The 26,716-nt window shown below is 49.2% G+C and overlaps 1 protein-coding gene across 4 annotated transcripts in view; it reads left to right on the top strand.

The window, feature by feature from the left end:
* The first annotated feature begins 1,478 nt into the window (after positions 1-1,478).
* The window catches only part of pcif1 (phosphorylated CTD interacting factor 1), a 295,713-nt gene continuing 270,475 nt past the window's right edge, over positions 1,479-26,716 (top strand). For 3 of the 4 annotated variants that reach the window (XR_011948739.1, XM_072514490.1, XM_072514492.1), the window contains exon 1: positions 1,479-1,613. Coding sequence is in view for 2 of the 4 variants with exons in the window: in XM_072514490.1 (XP_072370591.1) it covers positions 1,607-1,613 (7 nt within the window). In the remaining 2 variants the exon portion in view is untranslated. The remainder of the gene's footprint in view (positions 1,614-26,716) is intronic. The other variant, XM_072514491.1, reaches the window with a different exon arrangement.

The following is a 26,716-nucleotide window of genomic DNA, read 5'->3' as shown; positions in this document are numbered from 1 at the left end:
ACACTGCCCCCCCTCCTAACCATCAACACTGCCCCCCCCTAACCATCAACACTGCCCCCCCCTCCTAACCATCAACACTGCCCCCCCCTCCTAACCACCAACACTGCCCCCCCTCCTAACCATCAACACTGCCCCCCCCTCCTAACCACCAACACTGCCTCCCCCTCTCCTAACCATCAACACTGCCCCCCCCTCTCCTAACCATCAACACTGCCCCCCCCTCTCCTAACCACCAACACTGCCCCCCCCTCTCCTAACCACCAACACTGCCCCCCCTCTCCTAACCACCAACACTGCCCCCCCTCTCCTAACCACCAACACTGCACCCCCCCTTCCCTTCCCTCCCCTAACCAACACTGCCCCGCTCCCCTAACAACCAACACTGCCCCACCTCCCCTAACAACCAACACTGCCCCCCCTCCCCTAACAACCAACACTGCCCCCCCTCCCCTAACAACCAACACTGCCCCCCCTCCCCTAACGACCAACACTGCCCCCCTCCCCTAACAACCAACACTGCCCCCCCTCTCCTAACCATCAACACTGTCCCCCCTCCCCTAACAACCAACACTGCCCCCCCTCCCCTAACAACCAACACTGCCCCCCCTCCCCTAACAACCAACACTGCCCCCCCTCCCCTAACAACCAACACTGCCCCCCCTCCCCTAACAACCAACACTGCCCCCCCTCCCCTAACAACCAACACTGCCCCCCCTCCCCTAACAACCAACACTGCCCCCCCTCCCCTAACAACCAACACTGCCCCCCCTCCCCTAACAACCAACACTGCCCCCCCTCCCCTAACGACCAACACTGCCCCCCTCCCCTAACGACCAACACTGCCCCCCCTCTCCTAACCATCAACACTGTCCCCCCTCCCCTAACGACCAACACTGCCCCCCTCCCCTAACAACCAACACTGCCCCCCCCTCTCTTAACCATCAACACTGCCCCCCCCTCTCCTAACCACCAACACTGCACCCCCCCCTCTCCTAACCACCAACACTGCACCCCCCCCTCTCCTAACCACCAACACTGCACCCCCCCCTCTCCTAACCACCAACACTGCACCCCCCCCTCTCCTAACCACCAACACTGCACCCCCCCCCCCCTTCCCTCCCCTAACCAACACTGCCCCGCTCCCCTAACCACCAACACTACCCTCCCCTCTCTCCTAACCACCAACACTGCCCCCCTCCCCTAACCCAACAACCAACCCCTGTCCTCAGCCCACCAACCCCTCCTTCCTTCTCCTCCCGCCTCTGATCTGCTATTTGTTTTGATGACGTTCCCACTCAATCCAGCTCCAGCGCATTACAGCCACTCAGCGAGGGTCTGACTCACTAACCGATCCTTATCCAATCGCAAACCCGCGGCTACTGCTTCACTTCTACCAATCATCGTGTTTTTTATTGCCGGCACCGGGCGAACCAATTAGTGCGCGCAGGCCAAGCCCCTGGTAGCCAATCAGCGGCTTGGCGCGGCGCAGGTGCGCGTGCGCAGAGCGGCGGGGTGCTCTGGAATACAAGATGGAGGTGGCGGCCGAGCGGTGAAGTGGAGGCGGGAGCGGAGAGAAGACGGATCGCTGCCGCTCCTCACTCACTAAATGGCAGGTACAGCGAGCCTGCACAACACCGGTACACGTGGCGCGGCGAGCGCGGTTTTGTACATCTCACCAGCGGCCCGTCACATTCCGCTCAGCCCTGTGGAAGTGGAGGAAGCGGTGGCGGCGGCGCAGTGTTTGGTTGAAGCTGGCAGTCGCCGCCATCTTGGGGCTTGTTGTGAGCGAGCCCAATAGAGCGAGCGGCCTGGACACTCCTTTTGCTACTTCAACTCCTGATCTGGCTGCTCAAACACGCTTCTATTGCTGTTAAGGCACTGAGTGAGAAGTGGTTCGGAGGCCGCGGCTCCCATTCCGGCTGCTGTTCTTCTCCCGCCCTCGTCAGAGCTCCGGCTGAGGATCTGGGCGGGCGGCATGACAGGAGCATGCGCAGTAAAGCGCCGGCAACACAGCGGCTCCATTGACAACGGCGGTGGAAGGGAGGGACAGAGAGGAGGAGAGAGATTGAGGGGAGGAGAACAGAGGGTGTGGGGGAGAGAAGGGATGGGGAGAGATTTGGCGAGTGTGGGATCGGAGAGGTTGGAAGGTGTGATCTCGTGGGGGTAGGTAATAAGAGAGTGAGAGATTGAAGAGCAGTGTATGTAACCAGTATGAAAGCAGTTCAGAGCGTATGGGGTAATCTGGGAAGGCACTGCCGGGTAGGAGGTTGCGGGGCAGGTGTGGATCTTCAGGGGTGTTCTGAGAGGGGAATTGTTTTAGAGTTTGGTGTATACCAATGTTACGATTTCCGTAGTGACTGTTAACTTTCAAAAATAATTTCGAGCTTCCAGAGATCAAGCTAGGTGCATCTTCCAGCTTCAACTGAACTCATGAAGTTCGACCTTTTTTAAAAGTAAACGTTTTATTGAGGTATTTTTGGTATTGTAACAACAACAAAATAAACAATGTTCATGAAGCTATAAACATAGTGCAAAAGCCATATCCCTTCCTTACAGGTCCCACCTTTATTAACCAAGTTCGACCTTTTCAATTCAAACATGAGTTCCAACCTGCATTTCTACATGGTAAGCAACAGCATCTTGCTGCCTATAGCTGTTTGCCTTTTGGATCCTGGTGGGCTAACCGTGCCTGAGTGTTCCCAGGATATTTTTGAATCTATCGCTGCTCCACACCACCACCATCTTTATGGCAATGTGAGCCTTGTATCTTGGTAGAAATGCGGATTGATTATCCCATAGAATCTGTACAGTTCAGAAGGAGGCCATTCGGCCTATCGAATCTGCAACAGTCCTCCAAAAAAGCTCCCTATCGCTGCAATCCCACCTAACCTGCACCTCTTTGGACACTAAGGGGAAATTTAGAATGGCCAATCCACCTAACCTGCATAGCTTTGGACTGTGGGAGGAAACTGGAGCATCCGGAGGAAACATGCAGTCACTGGGAGAACGTGCCAATTCAACACCGTCACCCAAGGCCAGATTCTAACCTGGGTCCCTGGTGCTGTGAGGCAACAATGCTAACCACTGTGCCGCCCTGTGTGGATATTCACAGTTGTCCCAAGTAACTATTCTATTTGACCTGGATTGTCATTTTTAAAAGTTTCTCACTACTGAGGTTAAATTAACTGACTTGTAGTTGCATGCACTTTGAACAAGGGGTTAAATTCCAGCCTGTAATGAGGGCTGGAAGATTGTGCCAGCACCTTTGACAATTTAAATATTTGCTCCCTCAGCATTTGCTGTATTCCATCTGTTCTGGTCCTGGTGACATAAAACCAGCCCATTTAACTCCCCTATCAATTTTCAGCCAATCTAGTCTCTTCACTCGCTCCTTTTTCTCTATAGTTTATGTTGTCTCTTTTTCCTTGATATGGATAGATCCAAAATACTTAGTACCTCAAATGGTAAGTACATGGGATGGCTGTTTGCTATGTGATGAGATTGAGATTCCCAATTTGTTAGTCTTATTCTTCTAGCATTTGTTTTGCTGAGCTAGTGGCTTTAGTGTTTGATTTGGTCTGATGGGCTGTACACATTCATATCTACTGTTCTATCTCCAGTTCATAGTGTCTCCATGAACACTTCTCTCAGTACACCAACGGAATCCGAGTCATGTGCCCAATTTTAATTTGGGGTTCTCGTGTGAGACCAGCGCCAATCCTCGATAGATTTTCACTCTGGTCTCATTTCTAAATTGAATGTCCAATTCCCAGCTGATCCTGGGAATCTGTACCTATCATCTGCCTGGCAACAGGAAATCAGATCTATAACCAGAGTCTAGTGAACTGGTTTTGAAGTCTGAGTCTACTTGTGCTATTTGGTTATGTTTGTTGATGTAAGCTTTGTATTGCTATGCATGTCATGTGCAATAAAAGAGTTTTGTAACATTTTATAATTAAATAGATTAGTGCAATGTATTTGAAAAGAACCCACACACTGTGTGCTTGGGCTGAGCTATAATTAAACCAGTTCTGTTCCCTTTCTGCCAGGTGTGTTTGAAAATCTGTTCACTAGAGGTAAATGAAAATGTGATTCCTGCCTTTCCCATGGCAAGGAATACCTATTGTGATGCATTGCATTATGAGAAAATGCAGACCTATTTTTCATGCTTCAGCAATCTGTAAATTATGCTGTGGATCAAACTAGAAGAGTGGCCAAGAAATTTGGACCCCTACCATGTGACCGTCCGGAATAACGCCTACTTGCCAGCTTCATTGCAAAGGAGCAGTTTATTTAAAATATCCTTTTATTCATCCTCTGCTTCACACTAGAAATATATTTCAGTCTGTGTCAACAGTGGCTCAAGTGGTTCCAGCATCACCCCTGAATCACAAGGTCCTGGGTTCAACCCCTACTCCAGGACAAAAATCAAGGCTGACGCTCCAGTGCAGTAATGACTGAGGATGTCTTTTGGATGAAATGTTAAACTGAGACTCCATCTGTCTGCTTGGGTGGACATCAAAGATCCCAAGTGCTGCAGGAGTTTCACACCTATTCTATGGTTTGCCAGCTCCCCAATCATAGAAAATACAGAGTAATTGTACTTTTGTGTGCATCTCCCAAGTAATTAGCATACCCAATCAAAAGAATACATTTGTTTAAAAGTTATCCATGTCCATTGACAACTAACAATCAGGTTTATCTACTGTATTACCTATGAGTAAATTACCAATCATGATCAAGGCATATATGTCTTAATATCGCCTAGCACGTATTTGTCTCTTATCTATTCAACTGCTCGACATGAATAAGATAAAGATATGTCTGAGCATTGGTACTTGTACTCCCATCGTCCAGTGTTTTGTAAGACACACATGGGCAGCAGCTGCATAATTGACTACAACCTTGCTGTAATTAACATAACAAGAATTTTTGAATTTGTATCTGTAGACTGAGCTGAAACAACTAGTTTTCTCATCATTAGTTTTCATAGACTTTACAGTGGAGACGGAGGCCATTCGGCCCATCAAGTCTGCACCGGCTCTTGGAAAGAGCACCGTACCCAAGGTTAACACCTCCACCCTATCCCCATAACCCAGTAACCCCACCCAATACTAAGGGCATTTTTGGACAACAAGGGCAATTTATCATGGCCAATCCACCTAACCTGCACATCTTTGGACTGTGGGAGGAAACCGGAGCACCCGGAGGAAACCCACGCACAGGCAGGGATGATGTGCAGACTCCGCACAGACTGTGACCCAAGCCGGAATCGAACTTGGGACCCTGGAGCTGTGAAGCAATTGTGCTATCCACAATGCTACCTTGCTGCCCCAAAGTTTTCTGCCTTGTAAGAATTTGCTAGCTAGCAAGCAGCAACCTGCACAAGCTTGTTGGTTTTTAACCCTTTCACCAAGGCACTATTCTGAAGAAGAGTGGGGAATTCTGGCCAGATTGATTCCTACCTTAATCAACATAAGAAAAAAAATTATGTAGGCATTATCACATTGCTGTTCATCGGGGTTTTCAGCAAATCAGCTGCTATATTTCATGACTACTCTTAAACAGTACTTGTGAAAAGCAAGATTTAAAAATATTCACGGAACATTTAGTGCTTCCCACTCAGTTACAGGCTTTCACCGAATGAAGAATATTGGCAGTAGCCGTAGAACTGTTGATGTTCTGGTTAACAGTTTAATTTCTTGAGGCTTGAAACTCAATGCAGGATCTGATGGGTCATGGAGTCTGTCAACTTTGTCCATACAAGGTCCAGTGTTATTGTTTTGAGGTCAGGGAAATTCTTGCACTAACACACAACTACGCAAATATATTATTGAATAAAAGGCTGTTTACTTGAGATACTAAGTCTGCTGATTAATACCATGCCCACGTTACCATTAGATGGTCTATGAACGACTCCAACCAATATCTGCTGCCCTTCGTTGTTTCTTAGCTAAATCAAATCAGATTCCATACATTGTTCTTCTGATCTGAGATCCTCCCTTATTCTCAGTGCCACTCCACCTCCTTTTCTTCCTTGTCTGTCCTTCCTAAACATTGAATATCCCAGAATATTCTGATCCCAGTCTTATTCACCATGCAGCCATGTTTCCATAATGGCAATTATGTTATACCCATTGACTTCTATTTTTGCCTTTAGATGATCTACCTTGTTACTAATAATATGCACATTCAGGTAGAGCGCTCTTAACTTTTTGGCACATTCCACATTTGATACACACTCAATGCTTTGCTTTGTTTCTCCTGTCTTCAAGTCCCACTACTTCCTGTTACCAACTTTACTTTCTTCCAATTTGGAAATTTCCAAATGTTAGTAGGAAATAAGTTTCTTGAAATTGTTCCCATAAAATGCAGCAGGGTATTTTTGAGAAATGTGTAAAATGTTGATGGAAGAAATCAAGGAGAGAATCGGGGACAGTAGAGGGGAAAAAAGAGCAGTGAAAAGAGGGGATTTGGAAGTTTTGGTTAATTGTGAAACCGCATTTGCTGAACAAAGTGGGGAATTTTTGGATGAGGAACCGCAATGCTCTCTTTGAGGTAACATTGTATAAGAAAGCTTGAAACTAGATCACCACATGCTATGACTATTAACTTAAAGTTTACTACCGGATGAGTGGTGACCATCATTGATAGAAATGATGCACCTGTGACTCAGCAGCTGTTGTTACTAGTTTGTCATCCAGTTCTAAAAAGGGTTCTACTTTATTAAAAATAACTGGTTTCCTTTGATAGTTAATTTGACAGCAAAATAAACCTGCAAATGTTCCAGTAGTGAAGATTTGTCAGTGAGCATTCAAATGCAAGGATGGAGCATGGGACACACTAGGGATTAAATGGTTTAGAGGTTAAAGACTAAAAGTGGCATACCAGTATTATTTACCACAGTCTGTGCCCTATAGATTTTACAGGATTTAAAGGAAAAATATTCTAATGAACGAAAAAGAAGAATGACACAGTTCGTATTCCATCACACTCCTATTCCAAAGTTTATTCAACCGCTCCTCATAGATAATGCCCTCCATACTAGGCAACATCCTGGTAAATCTCTTCTACACCCTCTCTAAAGCCTCCACATCCTTCTGGTAGTGTGGCGACCAGAATTGAACACTATACTCCAAGTGTGGCCTAACTAAGGTTCTATACAGCTGCATGACTTGCCAATTCTTATACTCAATGCCCCGGCCAATGCAGGCAAGCATCCCGTATGCCTTCTTGACTACCTACTCCACCTGTGTTGCCAGTTTCAGTGACCTGTGGACCTACACCTAGATCTCTCTGACTGTCAATACTCTTGAGGGTTCTACCATTCACTTGTTCGGATTAAACTCCATCTGCCATCTCTCCGCCCAAGTCTCCAAACGATCTAAATCCTGCTGTATCCTCTGACAGTCCTCATCGCTATCCGCAATTCCACCAACCTTTGTGTCGTCTACAAACTTACTAATCAGACCAGTTACATTTTCCTCCAAATCATTTATATATACTACGAACAGCAAATGTCCCAGCACTGATCCCTGCAGAACACCACTAGTCACAGCCCTCCAATCAGAAAAGCACCCTTCCATTGCTGCTACTCTGCCTTCTATGACCTAGCCAGTTCTGTATCAATCTTGCCTGCTCACCCCTGATCCCGTGCGACTTCACCTTTTGTACCAGTCTGCCATGAGAGACCTTGTCAAAGGCCTTACTGAAGTCCATATAGACAACATGCACTGCCCTACCTGCATCATTCATCTTTTTGGCCTCTTCGAAAATTCTATCAAGTTAGTGAGACACGACCTCCCCTTCACAAAACCGTGCTGCCTCTTGCTAATACGTCCATTTGCTTCCAAATGGGAGTAGATCCTCTCTCTCTCTCTAAGAATTCTCTCCAATAATTTCCCTACCACTGACGTAAGACTCACCGGCCTGTAGTTCCCTGGATTATCCTTGCTACCCTTCTTAAACAAAGGAACAACATTGGCTATTCTCCAGTCCTCAGGGACATCACCTGAAGACAGTGAGGATCCAACAATTTCTGTCAAGGCCTCAGCAATTTCCTCTTTTGTCTCCTTCAGTATTCTGGGGTAGATCCCATCAGACCTGGGGACTTCCACCATCATATTTTTCAAGGCGTCCAACACCTCTTCTTTTTGGATCTCAATGTGACCCAGGCTATCTACACACCCTTCTCCAGACCCAACATCCACCAATTCCTTCCCTTTGGTGAATACTGATGCAAAGTATTCATTTAGTACCTTGCCCATTTCCTCTGGCTCCACACATAGATTCCCTTGCCTGTCCTTCAGTGGGCCAACCCTTTCCCTGGCTACCCTCTTGCTTTTTATGTATGTGTAAAAAGCCTTGGGATTGAGGCCCGAGTCAGGGGTGAGGGGACTGGGCCTGTAAAAGGAACTGCGCCAGAAGAGGCGGGGCCGGGCAGGTGGAAAGCACGGGCTTTTTCCCGTGCTGGAGGGGGTGGGGCGGGGAAGCGCGGGTTTTTTCCCACGCTTGGGATGGAAGGGGAAGAGCCTGCTGGTGGGTAATGGAGGGGGAGGGGAAGTCCCACAATGGGAGGACTCGAAGGGGAGGCGGGAGTTGCTGGGGTCAGCAGGAGTCAGCTGACTTGCGGGAGTGCAATGGGGGGAGCAATGCAGCTAGGAGGGGGTCCTAGCTGGGGTGGGTGGGTGGGGGGGACGGGGGACGACGACGACCGGGTTTTGCTCCTGATATGGTCAAGAGGGAGCTGGGGTGGGGGGGACGACGACCGGGTTTTGCTGCTGGTATGGTCAAGAGGGAGCTGGAGCGGGTAGAGGGGGTTGGGACGGGTCTGCCACCGTGGGGAACGGGCCGGGCGCGTGGCTGGCCGAGGAGGGGTTATGCTAGTCGGCGGGGGAGGGGGGGCGGGTAGCCCATGATCCGGCTGATAACCTGGAACGTAAGGGGACTGAACGGTCTGGTTAAGCGGGCCCGGGTGTTCGCGCACCTGGAAGGGCTGACGGCGGATGTGGTCATGCTCCAGGAGACACACCTGAAGGTGGCAGACCAGGTAAGATTGAGGAAGGGGTGAGTAGGTCAGACGTTTCATTCGGAGCTGGATGCCAAAAAATCGGGGGGGTGGCGATCTTGGTGGGAAAGAGGGGGCGAGCATTGTGACAGACAATGGAGGCAGGTACGTAATAGTAAGTGGTAAGCTGCAAGGGGAGAGGGCGGTGCTGGTCAACGTATACGCCCCGAACTGGGACAATGCGGGTTTTATGCGGCGCATGTTGGGTCGGATCCCGGACTTGGAAGTGGGGGGCCTGATTAAGGGGGGGGGGGGCTTTAACACGGTGTTGGATCCGGCACTGGATCGCTCCAGGTCTAGGACGGGTAGGAGGCCGGCGGCGGCTGAAGTGCTGATGGGGTTTATGGACCAGATGGGAGGGATGGACCCTTGATGACTTGCAAGGCCGGGGGCTCGGGAATTTTCATTCTTCTCGCACGTTCGCAAGGCCTCTTCCCGGATCGACTTTTTTGTTATGATCAGGGCGCTGATTGTGAGAGTAGAGGATACCGAGTACTCGGCGATAGCCATTTTGGATCACGCCCCGCATTGGGTAGGCCTAGAGCTGGGGGAGGAGAGGGACCAGCGCCCGTTGTGGCGCGTGGAGGTGGGGTTGTTGGCGGACGAGGCGGTGAGCGAGCGGGTCCGAGGAAGCATAGAGAGATACTTGGAGGCCAACGATAACGGGGAGGTCCGAGTGGGGGTGGTCTGGGAGGTGCTGAAGGCGGTGGTGAGGGGAGAGCTGATCTCCATTAGGGCCCACAAGGAGAGGAGAGAGCAGAGGGAGAGGCTGGTTGGGGAGATGGTGAGGGTAGACAGGAGGTACGTGGAGGTGCCAGAGGAGGGACTGTTGAGGGAGAGGCGTAGCCTCCAGGCCGAATTCGACCTGTTGCCCACCAGGAAGGTGCAGGCGCAGTGGAGGAAGGCCCAGGGGACGATTTATGAATATGGGGAAAAGGCAAATCGGATGCTGGCGCATCAGCTTTGGAAGCGGGACGCAGCTCAGGAGATCGGGGGAGTTAAGGATAGGGGAGAGAGTGTGGTGCGGAGTGGGGTTGGCATCAATGGGGTCTTCAGGCACTTTTATAAGGAACTGTATCGGTCCGAGCCCCCACTAGAGGGAGAGATGGGCCGCTTTCTGGACCAACTGAGCTTCCCGAAGGTGGAGGAGGGACTGGTGGCGGCATTAGGGGCCCCGATCGGGCTGGAGGAGCTGGCCAAAGGGATAGGGAGCATGCAGGCGAAGGCACCGGGGCCGGACGGTTTCCCGGTCGAATTCTACAAAAAATATGTGGACCTGTTGGGCCCGTTGCTGGTTAGGACCTTCAATGAGGCAAAGGAGGGGGGGCTTTGCCCCCGACGATGACCCGGGCACTGATCTCCTTGATCCTGAAGCGGGACAAGGATCCCCTGCAGTGTGGGTCTTACAGGCCGATTTTGTTGTTAAATGTAGATGCCAAGGTGCTGGCAAAGGTCTTAGCCTTGAGGATTGTGTGCCGCAGGTCATCCACGACGACCAGACGGGGTTCGTGAAGGGGAGGCAGTTGAACGCGAGTATGCGGAGGCTCCTGAACGTTATGATGCCGGCGGGGGAGGTGGAGATAGTGGTGGTGATGGATGCCGAGAAGGCCTTTGATAGGATAGAGTGGGGGTACTTGTGGGAGGTGCTGAAGAGGTTCGGGTTTGGGGAGGGGTTTGTCAGGTGGGTTAGGTTGTTGTACGAATTCCCGATGGCGAGTGTGGCCACGAACAAGAGGAGGTCTGAGTACTTTTGGTTGCATCGAGGGACGAGGCAGGGGTGTCCCCTGTCCCCCCTGCTCTTCGCACTGGCGATTGAACCCCGGGCTATGGCACTGAGGGAGTCGAGGAACTGGAGGGGGCTGGTGCGGGGCGGGGAGGAGCATAGGGTGTCGCTCTATGCGGACGACTTGCTGCTATATGTGACGGACCCGGTGGGGGGAGTGACGGACCCGGTGGGGGGAATGCCGGAGGTAATGAGGATCCTCGGGGAGTTCGGGGATTTCTCAGGGTACAAGCTCAACATGGGGAAGAGCGAGTTGTTTGTGGTTCACCCAGGGGACCAGGAGAGGGGGATTGGCGAGCTCCCATTAAAAAGGGCAGAGAGGAGCTTCAGCTATTTGGGGGTCCAGGTGGCCAGGAGCTGGGGGGGCCCTGCATAGACTTAATTTCACGAGGCTGGTGGAGCAAATGGAGGAAGCGTTCAAGAGATGGGACGCGTTGCAGCTGTCCCTGGCGGGTAGGGTGCAGTCAGTCAAGATGACGGTGCTCCCGAGGTTTTTGTTCCTGTTCCTGTGCCTCCCCATTCTTATCCCGAAGGCCTTCTTTAGGCGGGTCAACAGGAGCATAACGGGGTTTGTGTGGGCGCGAGGGACTCCGAGGGTGAGAAGGGTGTTCCTGGAGCGGAGTAGGGATGGGGGGGGGGGGGGGGGGGGTGCTGGCACTGCCCAACCTCTGTGGGTACTACTGGGCCGGCGATGGTGCGCAAGTGGCTGATGGAGGGGGAGGGGGCGGCATGGAAGAGGCTGGAGATGGCGACTTATGAGGGTACGAGTCTGGAGGCGCTGGCAACGGCGCCGCTGCCGCTCCTTCCAATGAGATATACCACGAGCCTGGTGGTGGCGGCTAACCTCAAAATTTGGGGGCAATGGACGTGGTACAGGGGGGAAGTGGGGGCCTCGGTGTGGACCCCGATATGGGGGAACCACCGGTTTGTCCAAGGGAGAATAGATGGAGGGTTTTCGGGGTGGCACAGGGCAGGGATAAGAAGGTTCGGGACCTGTTTGTGGATGGGAAGTTCGCGAGCCTAGGTGAGCTGGAGGAGAAGTACGGGCTCCCCCCGGGAAGCACCTTTAGGTATCTACAGGTAAGGGCGTTAGCCAGGCGGCAAGTGGTGGAATTCCTGCTGCTGCCGCCACGCACGGTATAGGACAGGGTGCTCTCGGGGGTGTGGGTTGGATAGGGGAAGATCTCGGCAGCATACCAGGTGATACAGGAGGAGGAGGAGGCCTTGGTAGAGGAGCTGAAAGGTAAGTGGGAGGAGGAGTTGGGGGAAGGGTCGTGGGCAGATGCCTTTGGGAGGGTGAACTCTTCCTCTTCGTGTGCAAGGCTCAACCTCATACAGTTTAAGGTGCTGCACAGGGCACACATGACCGGGACAAGGATGAGCCGGTTTTTTGGGGGTGAGGTCAGGTGTGTTAGGTGCTCGGGGAGCCCAGCAAACCACACCCATATGTTCTGGGCATGCCCAGTGCTGGAGGAATTTTGGAAGGGCGTAGAGAGGACGGTGTCGAGGGTGGTAGGATGCAGGGTCAAACCGGGCTGGGGGCTCGCAATATTTGGGGTTGCAGAGGAGCCGGGAGTGCAGGAGTCGAAAGAGGCCGGTATTCTGGCCTTTGCCCTGGTAGCCCGGCGAAGGATTCTTCTTCAGTGGAAGGATGCGAGGCCCCCAAGTGTGGAATTCTGGATCAACGATATGGCGGTGTTTATTAAATTGGAGAGGGTGAAATTTGCCTTAAGAGGATCGGTGCAAGGGTTTTTTAGGAGGTGGCAACCGTTCTTTGTCTACCGTTCTGCCAGGAAGTCTATGGTCAGCAGCAGCAGCAACCCGGGGGGGGGGGGGGTTCTATTTTATTTTTGTTTGTCTACACTGGGGGATCTGAGGGGATGTATATATTTGCTATGTGTTTCGCCGGGTGTTAATTTATTATTTATGTATTGGGGGAGGGGGTCACGGGGTTGTTTTGTTTTGTATTTAATTCTATTGGGTTCCTTTTACATTTTGTTGTTGATATTTTGTGAAAACTTTAATTAAAATTATTTTTTTAAAAAGCCTTGGGATTTTCCTTAACCCTATTTGCCAATGACTTTTCGTGCCCCCTTTTAGCCCTCCTGACTCCTTGCTTAAGTTCCTTCCTACTTTCCTTATATTCCACACAGGCTTCGTCTGTTCCCAGCCTTCTAGCCCTGACAAATGCCTCCTTTTTCTTTTTGACGAGGCCTACAATATCCCTCATTATCCAAGGTTCCCGATATTTGCCGTATTTATCCTTCTTCCGCACATGAACATGCCGGTCCTGAATTCCTTTCAACTGACACTTGAAAGCCTCCCACATGTCAGATGTTGATTTACCCTCAAACATCCGCCCCCAATCTAGGTTCTTCAGTTCCCGCCTAATTTAGCACATTCACCCTAGGACCACTCTTATCCACCAGCACTTTAAAATTTACTGAATTGTGGTCACTGTTTCCAAAATGCTCCCCTACTGAAACTTCTACCACCTGGCCGGGCTCATTCGCCAATACAAGGTCCAGTACAACTCCTTCCCTAGTTGGACTATCTATATATTGTTTTAAGAAGCCCTCATGGATGCTGCTTACAAACTGCCCCGTCCAAGCCCCTAGCACTAAGTGAGTCCCAGTCAATATTGGGGAAGTTGAAGTCTCCCATCACAACAACCCTGTTGCTTTTGCTCCTTTCCAAAATCTGTCTACCTATGTGCTCCTCTATCTCCCGCTGGCTGTTGGGAGGCCTGTAGAAAACCCCAAACATTGTGACTACACCCTTCTTATTCCTGATCTCTACCCATATAGCCTCGCTGCCCTCTGAGGTGTCCTCCCGTAGTACAGCTGTGATATTCTCCCTAACCAGTACGGCAACTCCGTCACCCCCTTTTACATCCCCCTCTATCCCGCCTGAAACATCTAAATCCTGGAACATTTAGCTGCCAATCCTTCCATCAACCAGGTCTCTGTAATGGCAACAACATTCTAGCTCTACGTACTAATCCAAGCTCTAAGTTCATCTGCCTTACCCGTTATTCTTCTTGCATTAAAACATATGCACTTCAGGCTGCCAGACCCGCTGTTTTCAGCAACATCTCCCTGTCTGCTCTTCCTCAGAGTCATACTGGCTCTATTCCCTCGTTCTCCCTCAATGTTTTCACCTTCTGACCTATTCCTCCCGTACCCACCCCCCTTCCAATACTAGTTTAAAAGGATAAAAAGGAGTTAAAAATAAGAGCAGGTATAGGCCATTGATCTCTTTGAGCCTCTTCTGCCCTTCAACTAGATCGTGGCTGATCTACCTCAACACCTTTTTCCCACGGCACGGTGGCACAGTGGTTAGCACTGCTGCCTCAGCTCCAGGTAGCTGTGTTCAATTCCGGCCTCAGGCGACAGTCTGTGTGGAGTTTGCACTTTCTCCCCTGTCTGGGTGGGTTTCCTCCGGATGCTCCAGTTTCCTCCCACAGTCCAAAGATGTGCAGGTTAGGTGGATTGGCCCTGCTAAATTGCCTCTTCGTGTCCAAAGGTTAAGTTGGGTTACAGAGATAGAGTGGAAGCTTGGGTTTAAATAGGTATCTTTCCAAGGGCAGGTGCAGACTCAATGGGCCTCCTTCTCCGGTTTCCTCCCACAGTCCAAAGATGTGCAGGTTAGGTGGATTGGCCGTGATAAATTGCCCTTAGTGTCCAAAAAAGGTTAGGTGGGGTTATGGGGATAGGGTGGAGGCGTGAGCTTAAGTGGGGTGCTCCTTCCAAGGGCCGGTGCAGACCCGATGGTCCGAATGGCCTCCTCTAAATTCTATTGTTCTTCTGCACTGTAGGGATCCTATGATTCTATACCTTGATATATTTGACATCTAGTAATCTGTCCATCTCTGCCTTGAACAGACTCAATAATTGAACTTCCACGTCTCTGGAATAGAGAATTCCTAAGATTCACTAACCTCTTAGTGAAGAAATTCCTCCTTAGCTTTTAAATTACCTTCCCCTTATTCTGAGACTGACTATGTACCCTAGTTCTCGACCCCACCGTGAGGGAAACATACTTTCTGCATCAATTCTATCATGGCTTTTAAGAATTTTGTAAGTTTCAATGAGATCGCCACTTCTTCAAAACGCTAGAGGATACAGCGTCTTCTCAATCTCTCCTCGTTGGATAATCCTGCTAGCCCAAGATTATCTGGTGAACCTGTGTATATGATACCTGTATATCCCATGGCACATGAAGGGACAGGACATTACACAAGGTAGTGGGATCCGGAGTGCAGATTTTTCTGCTTTTTCTTTCCTTCCCTGCCGATGCTCCACCTTAATGCTCCACGATGCTTCCACATTAAGATATGACTCAAAGTGTGAGGCAGCGTTATTGAGAATTCGCTAATTGATAGCAAGCTCTTTCTGGTAATGTCAATGCTGCAGCACTACAAGGGCAGCACGGTGGCGCAGTGAGTAGCACTGCTGCCTCATGGCGCCGAGGTCCCAGGTTTGATCCCGGCTCTGGGTCACTGTCCGTGTGGAGTTTGCACATTCTCCCCGGGTTTGCGTGAGTTTCTCCCCCACAACCCAAAGATGTGCAGGCTAGGTTGATTGGCCACGCTAAATTGCCCCTTAATTGGGGGAAAAAATGAATTTAATAAAAAATTTAATAACATTTCTAAATTTAAACCAATTCTAAATTTAATTTTAAAAAATGCTGCCGCACTTCAAGGAGAGCTGTGAAATACCATTGAAGCTTTTTCATTGTTCTCCCTGGTATATTGGCCAGTTGCGAAAACAGGACCTGTGGAGGAGACAGGTCTCGCTGCAGTCCCGGTCTCACGCTCGCTGCAGCCCCGGCCTCCCGCTCGCTGCAGCCCCGGCCTCCCGCTCGCTGCAGCCCCGGCCTCCCGCTCGCTGCAGCCCCGGCCTCCCGCTCGCTGCAGCCCCGGCCTCCCGCTCGCTGCAGCCCCGGCCTCCCGCTCGCTGCAGCCCCGGCCTCCCGCTCGCTGCAGCCCCGGCCTCCCGCTCGCTGCAGCCCCGGCCTCCCGCTCGCTGCAGCCCCGGCCTCCCGCTCGCTGCAGCCCCGGCCTCCCGCTCGCTGCAGCCCCGGCCTCCCGCTCGCTGCAGCCCCGGCCTCCCGCTCGCTGCAGCCCCGGCCTCCCGCTCGCTGCAGCCCCGGCCTCCCGCTCGCTGCAGCCCCGGCCCCTGGTGATGACAGCTGATTTCTGCACTTATCAGTTGACTTGTGGAGGTCTATGTTGTCCCATGACCACTGGAATAGTTTGTGGAAGGCTGAGCTGGTGCAGCTGATCCAGTGTTGAATCTCCTCAATGTAGGTCTTTTGAGAGACGTGGCTGCCAAGGTATGGGAAGTATTCAACATATTCCAGAATGTCTCCTTCACCAGAGATTTTGTGAAATATTTGGCTGCCCTGGAGTGGGATGACATTAGTTTTATTTTGGCAACATCCAAGTTTCATTTATGCAGAATTGATAGGAATGCATAGTTAGACGATAAGATGTAGGAGCAGAACTAGGCCATTCGGCCCATCAAGTCTGTTCCACCATTCCCAGATCATGACTGATCTGAAGTGATAATTCTGAACTCAACTCTCCCACCTTATCCCCTTGATTCCCATTCTGATTAACAATCTAAGCCTTGCACATAATGAATGACCCAGCCTCTATAGCCCTCTGCAGTAAAGAATTCCACAGATTCACTGCCCTCTGAGGAGACTCTCAGTGGCACAGTGGTTAGCACTGTTGCCTCACAGCAGCAGGCATTTGGGTTCAATTCGACCTTGGGTGGCTGTCTGTGTGGAGATTGCACTTTCTCCCAGTGTCTGCATGGGTTTCCTCCTGGTGCGCTGGCTTCCTACCACAGTGCAAAGATGTGCAGGTTAGGTAGATTGACCATGCTAAATTGCCCATTGGTATCCAAAAGGTTAGGTGGGGTTATGTGGATAGGGTGCAGGCGTGGGCAAAGGTAGGGTGCTTTTTCGGTGCAGACGCGATGGACTGAATGGTCTGGTTCTGCACTATAGGAATTCTATGATTCTAAGTCGAAATTCCTCCTCATCTAGGTCTTAAATGGCTGAACCTTTAATGGCTGAAGAGTCCTAGACTCTTCCACAAGGGGCGCAGTCTCTCAGCAACTACTATGTTAAGCCTCCTGAGAGTCATTTTTTCCCCTTTAATTTTGGAGTACCCAATTATTTCTTCGCAAATTAGCATGCCAATCCACGTACTCTGCACATCTTTTTTTTGGGGGGGGTGGGGGGTACCCACAAGATTCCAGGAGAACGTGCAAACTCCACACAGACAATGACCCGGGGCCTGGATCGAACCTGAGTTCTCGGCGCAGTGAAGCAGCAATGCTAACCACTGCACCACCTTGCCGCTCCTATGTCTCAATAAGGTCGCCTCTCATTCTTCTAAACTCCTAACGAATGCCGGCCCAACCTATACAACCTCTCCTTTCAGCAAATCTCTCGATAACCAGAATCAACCTAGTGACCTTCTCTAAGTTGCCTCGTTTAGATAAGGGGACCAAAATGTTCGCTGTGTTCCAGATATGGTCTAACTAGTGCGTTGTATAGTTTCAGCAAGACTTTCCTATTTTAATACTTCATTCAATAAAAGGCAACATTCTTTTTGCCTTCCCAATTACCTGCTGAACTTGCATGCTAGCTTTTTGTGATTTATGCACAAGAACTCCCAAATCCCTTTGTGCTGCAGCTTTCGGCAGTCTTTCTCCTTTTAAATAAAGTGCATAACTTTACATATTCTTACATTATATTCCATCTGTCAAGTTTTTGTCCACTCACTCACCACTTGTCTTCCCATCTATTTTTGTGTCATTGCACACTTTCAACACTTCCCTCACTAATATATATTGTAAATAATTGGACCAACACTTATTCCTGTGGCACTTCACTAGCTGCAGGTTACCATCCTGAAAATTCCCCTCATCACAACTCGGTCTTCTATCCATACCAATCATCTATCCATGCGAATATGCTACACCATGGGCTCTTAAGCAGCCTTTTGTGTGGTACCTTATCAAACGCTTTTTGGAAAGCCAAGCATATTACATCTACTGGTTTCCCTTTAGCCATTAGACTTGTTACCACCTCAGACTTCTAATAAATTTGTCAGGCATGATTTCCCCTTCCTGAAGCCATGCTGACTCTACTTGCTCATAGAATCCCTACAGTGCAGAAGGAGGCCATTCACCCCCTCGAGTATACACCAGACCTTGGAAACAGCACCCTACTTACACCCACTCTATCCCCGTACTCTACGTAACCTTTTGAACACTAAGGAGCAATTCTGCAATCCACCTAACCTGCACATCTTTGGACTGTGGGAGGAAATCGGAGCACCCGGAGGAAACCCACGCAGACACGGGGAGAAAGTACAAACTCCACACAGACAGTTACCCGAGGCCGGAATTGAACCCGGGTCCCTGGAGCTGTGAGGCAGCAGTGCTAACTGCTGTGCCACCCCATTGAATATATTATGTATTTCTAAATGTTCTGCTATTACATCCTTTAGAATGGACTCTTAACACTTTCCCAATGACAGAGGTTTAGCTAACTGGCCTATAGTTACTTGATTTTTGTCTCCTTTTTTTTTGTTGAATAAAGTTGTTACATTGCCAGTTTTTCAAATCTCTGGGAGTTTTCCAGAATTTAAGGATTCTTTGATGATTACTACTAGTGCATCCACTTAGTGTTGGGTGGTGTTACTGGGTTATGGGGATAGGGATAGGGTGGAGGTTTTGACCTTGGGTAGTGTGCTCTTTCCAAGAGCCGGTGCAGACTCGATGGGCCGAATGGCCTCCTTCTGCACTGTAAATTCTATGATATCTCTGGGATGCAAGCCATCAGGCTCCTGGGGACTTTTTGGCTTTAGACCCATTAGTTTCCAAAATACTTTTTCCCTTGGGATTATTGTTGTGTTTCTCGCTCTTTTTTCCCCCCCACCCCCCCAATTATTTATTTTTGGAATGTTATTAGTGTCTTCCACTGTGAAGACTGACGCAAAGTATTTGTTCAACGCCACTGCAATTTCCTGGTTCCCCATTATTATTTCCCCAGTCTCATTCTCTAAGAGACCCATATTCGCTTTGGTCTCTCTTCCTTGTTATATATTTAAAGAAACTCTGGCTGCCTGTTTTTATATTACTTGCTAGTTTGCCCTCCTAGTTTATCTTCTCTCTTCATTATTTCATTATTTTTTTTGCTTATCATTTGTTGGTCTTTAAAACTTTCCCAATCCTCCAGCTAACCAATCAACTGTCTTTCCTGCTAAATACCTCTCCCTATCCACTCTAGACAACTCTGCCCTCATTTCTTTATAATTACCCTTATTTAAATGTAGCAGAGTTGTTCCTAACCCAAGATTCTCATTCTCAAATTGAATGCTAAATTCTACTATGTTATGGTCGCTGCTTCCGCGGGGATCTTTTACTCTGAGATTGTTCTTAAACCTGCCTCGTTACACATTACCAAATCCAGAATAGCCTGATCCCTGGTTGGATCCGCAACATATTGTTCTGGGAAACTGTCCCAAATAAACTTGAATTCCTCCTCATGGCTTATTGTCCATTTATTCTCCATCCTACAGTGTAGCTACTGTTTGGGGGCCTGTAGACCGCGCCCACGAGTGTTGTCTTCCCATTGTTATTTCTTACCTTACCCATATGGATTCTACATCTTCCGAACTAAGATAATTTGAACACCATACTTCTGCTGTCTCCCCATGCGCCTTGTTGGCTGGAGTGTCTCAGAAATCTATCTATTTCTTAAATGCATCCAATGACTTGGCCTCCACAGCCAAATGTGGTAGGGAATTCCACAGGTTCACCACCCTCTGAGTGAACAAGGTTCTCATCTTAGTCCTAAATGGTTCGCCCTGAGACTGTGACCCCTTGTTCTAGACCCCCATAAGCCAGAGGAAACAATATCCCTGCAACCAGTTTGTCCAGCCCTGTCAGAATTTTAGACGTTGCAAATGGATCGCCTCTCGTTCTTCTAATCTCCAGTGAATACAGGCCCAGTTGACCAAATCTCTCCTCGTACAACAATCCTGCCATCTCGGGAATCAGTCTGGTGAACCTTTGCTGCACTCCCTCTATTGCAAGTATATCCTTTCTTAGATAAGGAGACCAAAACTGCACACACTACTCCAGGTGTGATCTCTTCAAGGCCCTGTAGAGCTACTATAAGACATCTTTGTTCCTGTACTCAAATCCCCTTGCAATGAAAGCTGATATACCATTTATTTTGTTAAATGCTTGTACCTGCATGCTTGCTTTCAGTGACTGGTGTAGTCGGATGCCCAGGTCCCTTTGTGCATCAACATTCAACATTTCCCAATCTGTCAACATAAGTAATACTCTGCCATTCTGTTTCTCCGTTTGGATAAATTCACATTTATCCATGTTATTCTGTACCTGTCAAGTTCCCTGTTTTCCCCCTCCCTCTTTTTTTTTCTTAAAAACTTAGAGTATCCAATTCATTTTTTCCAATTAGGATGCAATTTAACGTGGCCAATCCACCTACCCCGCACATCTTTGGGCTGTGGGGGTGAAACCCTCGTAAACACGGGGAGAATGTGCTAACTCCACACGGTCAGTGACCCAGAGCCGGGATCGAACCTGGGACTTCAGCGCCGTGGGGCGGCAGTGCTAACCACTGTGCTGCCCCACCTCTTTTTAAAAAAAAATACTGGGGTTACATTTGTCCCTCCAATCTGCTGGAATGTTTCAGAATCTACATAATTTTGGAAGATGACGACCAACATGTCTACTATTTCCTTGCTCACCTCCTTTAGTACTCTGGGATGTAGATTATCCGGCCCTGGGAATTTATCAGCTTTCTGTCCCATTAATTTCTCGAGCATCTTTTCTTTTAGTGATGCTCATTTCCCTCAGTTCCTCACTAACCCCTAGTTTTGCTAGCATTTCTGGGAAGTTATTTGTGTCTTCCTCTGTGAAGTTTAATTAGAATTCCTATAGTGCAGAAGGAGGCCATTCGGCCCATCGAGTCTGCACCGACCCTCTGAAAGAGCACCCTACCTAGCCCCATTCCCCTGCTCTGTCCCTGCAACCCCATAACTCCACCTAACCTTTTTTGGGTACTTTTTTAGACTGGGAAGAACCCAGAGGAAACCACACCGATATGGGGAGAACGTGCAAACTCCACACCGGCATCTGTCACTCGAGGCCGGAGTTGCACCCAGATCCGTGGCGCAGTGAGACAGCAGTGCTTGCCACAGTGCTGCCCATGTTGTTCTACAGTTCCCTTGTTCTCGGTTATCAATTCTCCTGTTTCGGACCATGGAAGTTTATTTTTCTTCACTAATTTGTTTTCTTTTTACATACTTGCCGAAGCTTTTACTCTCGTACTCTATTTTCCTTTTCCCCCAAATCTCTTGGTTTTCCTTTGCTGAATGCTAAACTGCTCCTAATCCTCATGCTTGCTACATTTTCTAACCAGTTTATATGGCCTCTCTTTCGCTATCATTGCTTTTGTTAACCACTTTGTTGTTTTTTTGCACCAAAGGCAATGCATGCTATTTTTCCTTGCATATTAGCCATTAGTCACACCTTTCAATGAAGTTACTCGATGTATCTTGGCCAACTCGCACCTCATATCTTGGTACTTTCCTTTTTTAAATTTCATTTATATCCCAATGAGGAATTCCACCATGTTCTAGCCACTCTTCCCTAAGTGACTTGGCACACAAGGATATTAATTAATCCCATCTTATTGCACAATACCAAACCTAGGATAACCTTTTCCTAGTTGGTTCCTTAACATACTGGTTCAAAGAAATCCTGTACACGCACCAGGAATTCATTCACCACAGTATTACTGATCATGTGGTTTGCTCAGTCTACATGTAGATTACTGGGGTACTAGTTTAGCTCAGTTGGCTGGACAGCTGGTTTATAATGCAGAGCAAGGCCAACAGTGTGGGTTCAGTACCGGCTGATGTTATTCATGAAGGCCCCGCCTTCTCAGCCTTTTCCCTCGCCTGAGGTGTGGTGATCCTCTGGTTAAATCACCACCAGTCAGCTCTCCCTCTCAAACGGGGAAAGCAGCCTTTGTTTATCAGGGACAATGGCAACTTTACTTTTATGTAGATTAAAGCTGTGCATGATTCTTGTTACATGCATCTATAATTTCCTGTTTAGTGCTTTCCCTTAACCTCTTCACTGTTTGGAAGCCGATAGCCAACTCCCACTGATGTTTTCTGCCCTTTATTGTTTCTTAGCTCCACCCAGACTGCTTTTACATCTAGATTTTCTAAACCAATATCCTCCCACTATTGCATTGATTTAATCCGTAACTAACAATGCCATGCCATCTCCATTTCTTTCTTGTCCGTCATCGCAATCTAATTTGTCTACCTTATTGTGAATGCTTTGAGCAGTCAGATATTATGTCTTTAGATTTGTCTTTTTAACATTTTTACACCTTATTTTGTACGATGGCCATATTTGCTACTAGCCCTGGTTTCCTCTGCCTTCCACTTTTGCCCACTACATTTCTATCTTTCATTTCTATCTTTGTTTCCCACTTTTGTTTTTCGCTGCTCGGGTTTCATTCCCCCTGCCATTCTAGTTTAAACCCTCTTCCACAGTACTAGCGAATGCCCCAATGAGGATATTGGCCCTTGTCCTGCCGGGGTACAACCCGTCTAATTTGTACAGGCCCCGATGCCTCGGGAATCAAAATCCCTCCCTCCTATACCATCTCTCCAGCTATGCATTCATCTGGCCTATTCTCCTATTCCTGATCTCATTAGCACGTGACACTGGGAGTAATCCTGAGATCACTACCTTTGACATTCTGCTTTTTAATTTATTTCCTAGCTCCTGATATTCTGCTTGCAGAACCTCATCCCTCTTTTATCTATGTCTTTGGTATGACATGGGCCACAACCTCTGGCTGTTCACCCTCCCACTTCAGAATGTCCAGCTGTTCAGCGATATCCATGACCACGCCTGTGGCTGCTGCAACGTCTATTTGTTCCCCTTATGGTAGAATCCCCTATCACTATTATGCTCCCACTTTTTTGTCTCCTCCCCCTTCCTACCACCTGTGCAGCTGAGCCACATATGATGCCATGAGCCTGGTTATCACTGCATTCCCTGGAGAAACCATCTCTTCTAGCAATATCCAAAATGGAAAATCTGTTGAGATGGACCCAAGGGCCTCCCTCATGACCTGCCTCATGCTTTTACTCTATCTGGTGGTCACCCATTCCCTTTGTGCCTGTGCACACCTCACCTGTGGTGTGCCCACTTTGCTGTACACTCTATTCATGAAGATCTCAGTCTTGCGGATGCCCCACAGTGACTCCAGAAGCCTCTCCAGATCCGAAACTCAGATTTTTGAATAGCTGCAGCTGGAGACACTTGTTGCACACCTGGAGTTTTGAGACAACAACTGGAGTACTGTGCAGTTTTGGTGCCCCTACCTGAGAAAGGATACAAGTGCCATAGAGGGGATGCCATATCAGCCTCCCCGAACAGGTGCCGGAATGTGGCGACTAGGGGCTTTTCACAGTAACTTCATTTGAAGCCTACTTGTGACAAGAAGCGATTTGCATTTCAGTAGAGGTTCACAAGACTGATACTGGAGTTGGCGGGATTGTCCCATGAGGAGAGATTAGTTTGACTAGTTTGGAAGGATGAGAGAAAATTCTAACAGGGCTGGACAGACTAGATGCAGGGAGTTTTCCATGGTTAGGAAGTCTAGAACTCGGGGACATAGTCTCAGGATACGTGGTAGACCAGTGTTTTTCAAACTTTTTTGTCCAGGACACATTTTTACCAGCCGGCTATCCTTTGGGACCCACGCCGGCCAGCCAATCTTCATGACCCACGCCGACCAACCTTTGTGACCCTCGCTGCCTGATCTTCGTGACTGACCTTTTTGCTTACTTTTAATGTGATAGGTGAGCCTGCTTGGTCCTCACAATCTCACTTGCTTTGTCATTCAATGCTACATTTCTGCTAAGGGCTTCAGCTGATGATTTAAGATCTTGCTGCATCCTTTGAAAAAAAGAAAGCGGTTTGTCCTCGAACTTGCAATGCTTAGTCTTCAATGCTTTTGAAGTTTTGAGGCTTTAATCTTCTCTCCAGCAGATTCAGTTGTGAGGTCGTGGCCTGTTTGTGTCTCTGTCCCTCTCTTCCTTATTACAAACTGATCCGTCTTCAATTTTTCACTCACTCCTATTGCTTGCTTGCTGGATTATAAACTTCACAAGTTACCCCACTATGTTACGGTTATTAGTTTCCTGTTTCTCAAATGTACTATTGGCAGCCTATTCCTTACAAACAGACAGTGCCCTTCCTTCCAAGTCCTGCCCATGCAGAGATAATTAGCCATAGCCCATGCCGAGGCGTTGGAGAGGAGTGGTTATATAGCGGGAGTGGCCAAACTTTCTGAACCTTGGCGCCACATGCAATAATCTCCAGACATGGTGGACTTCCAGTGGTGGTCATGGAGTGAGTGGTCGCTTATTTGGTAGCTCCCGCCCATGGTGGACATTTGGGACCTTTTTCCCCGATTTAATGGAGGATTTGATCAACAAAACAAGAGATTGGTGAGGTAGAGTAGTAGGATTCCCCACCTGGATTCGTGGACCAGAAGTGGTCTGAAAAGGAGAGATTGTTGGTCGAAGAAGGGAGTGAAGTCTGTAGCACAGAAAAATATGGCGGTGGGTCAGAGACTGAAATAGCCGGCCCAGTGGAGCAGCTGGTGGACTTTCTCCAGGAGAGCTTTGCTCAGGAAAGAAAAGAATACTTGGATCCGATTAAGACTGGAATTGACTGTATGGAACAGAGATTGGGAGCTGAGGGCCAGGCGATTAAGAAGGTGGTAGAGGCGGTTGCTGAGCATGATGACCAGCTAGCTGCGATGGTGGCGGAGATGGGGCTGATGAAGGACCACCAGAAAAAGCTACAAGAGAAAGTGGAGGATCTGGAGAACAGGTCGCGCAGGCAGAACCTGAGGATCGTTGGCCTCCTGGAGGGCAGCGAGGGATTGGATGCAGGGGCATATGTGGCGGGTACGTTCGAGAAGCTGTTGGGGGAAGGTGAGTTTACTCGGCCCATGGAAGTGGACAGGGCGCACAGCGCTGATGAGGAAGCTGTTGAAGAATGAGCCGCTGAGGGCGATGATGGTACGAATGCACCGGTTCCTGGACAAGAAAGATAGTGTGCTGCGTATTTACCAGGACTTTGGTGCGGATCTGGCCAAAAGATCGGCGAGTTTCAATCAAGTGAAATTGGCCCTCTAAGTATGGTGTGAAGTTCGGCATGCTGTACCCAGCTCGTTTGTGGGTCACTTTTGAGGGCCACAAACTTTATTTCGGATCAAAGCGATGAGCTTTGTTAAGGACAGGGGCCTGGCAGGTGATGGAGGACATTGAACTCGGGGGCGAGTAGCTGTGTTCTTTATTATGCTGCTAATTTTCTTTTTGGGTTTTGTATGTGTTTTGCACAAAGTTTTGGGCCATGGCTCAGTTTTGTATGCAGGTTAACTTTGTTCTTAATGGGGGATGGTGGGCGGAATTTTCTTATTTGTGCCTGTTGGGGATTATGATGTTTGCATATGTATATTCAAGCGGAGGTAGGGTCATCAGTGGGGGTAGGATGCTTGGCGCCATGGGCAGGGGCTACCAGGCTAGCTGTGCAGGCTAGCTCACGGAGGCGCAGTGGGGGGCGAGCAGGTGAGAAGTTTGTTGAGGGGGCATTGGAATTGTTATTTTGTTATGGGGGGGGAGGGGGGGTTAATACGGTTATAGATCTGAGTTTGGATCGGTCGAGTTCGAGGACAGGGAGGGTGCCAACCTTGGCGAAGGAGCTAAATAGGGAACAGATGGGGGGGGGGGGGGGGGGGGGGGTAGATTTGTGGAGTTTCAGACTACCAATACTGAAGGAATTTTCTTTTCTCTCCCATGTACACAAAATGTATTCCCAGATTGATATTTTAGTTTTGGATAGGGCCTTGCTGGTGGGGGTGGTGGATGCTGAGTATTCGGCGATTGTTGTGTCGGACCGTGCCCCACACTGGGTGGATTTACGGGTCAGCAAGGAGGGGGGCCAGCGCCCACACTGGAGATTGGATGTAGGACTGCTAGCAGATGAGGGGGTGTGCAGGCGGGTGAGGGAGGCCACCCAAAACTATTTGGAGATAAATGAAACGGGAGGTTTCGGCGGCAACAGTATGGGAGGTGCTGAAGGCAGTAGTTAGGGAGAGCTGATTTCGATACGGGCTCATGGGGAGAAGGTGGAGCGGGCAGGGGTGGATAGGCTGGTTTGGGAGATATTCCAGGTGGATAGAAGATACTCTGAAGCCCCATGGCAGGACTGTTGAAGGAGCGACAGAAGCTGCAGATGGAGTTTGGGCTGATATCCACAGGGAAGGCGGTGGGGCAGTTGAGGAAGGTTTGGGGGGGGGAGTATATGAGCATCGGGAGAAGGCCAGTAGGATGCTAGCATACCAGCTCAGGAAAACGGAGGTGACCAGGGAGAGTGAAGGATAGAGGGGGGCTTGGACCCAGCGGGGGTGAATGGGATGTTCAAGGAATTTTAAAGTCAGTTGTATGAGTCGGAGCCCCCTGCTGGGATGGAAGGGCTGAGGCAGTTCTTAGAGGGGTTGCAGTTTCCAAAGGTAGAGGAAGGGTTGGTGGAGGAGCTGGGTGACCCAATCGGGATTGTTGAAATAGTAGAGGGATTGGAGGCCATGCAATCGTGCAAGGCCCCAGGACCGGACGGTTACCCAGTGGAATTTTCTAACAAGTTTTCTGGGTTGCTGCGTCCATTGCTGGTGAGGGCATTTAATGAGGCAAGGGAGCGGGGTGTTCT

This window comes from Scyliorhinus torazame, chromosome 8 (genome assembly GCF_047496885.1).
Source record: "Scyliorhinus torazame isolate Kashiwa2021f chromosome 8, sScyTor2.1, whole genome shotgun sequence".
Classification (NCBI taxonomy): Eukaryota; Metazoa; Chordata; class Chondrichthyes; order Carcharhiniformes; family Scyliorhinidae; genus Scyliorhinus; species Scyliorhinus torazame.
Note: the sequence above shows the minus strand (reverse complement) of the source record. Positions and strands in the feature narration are given on the sequence as shown.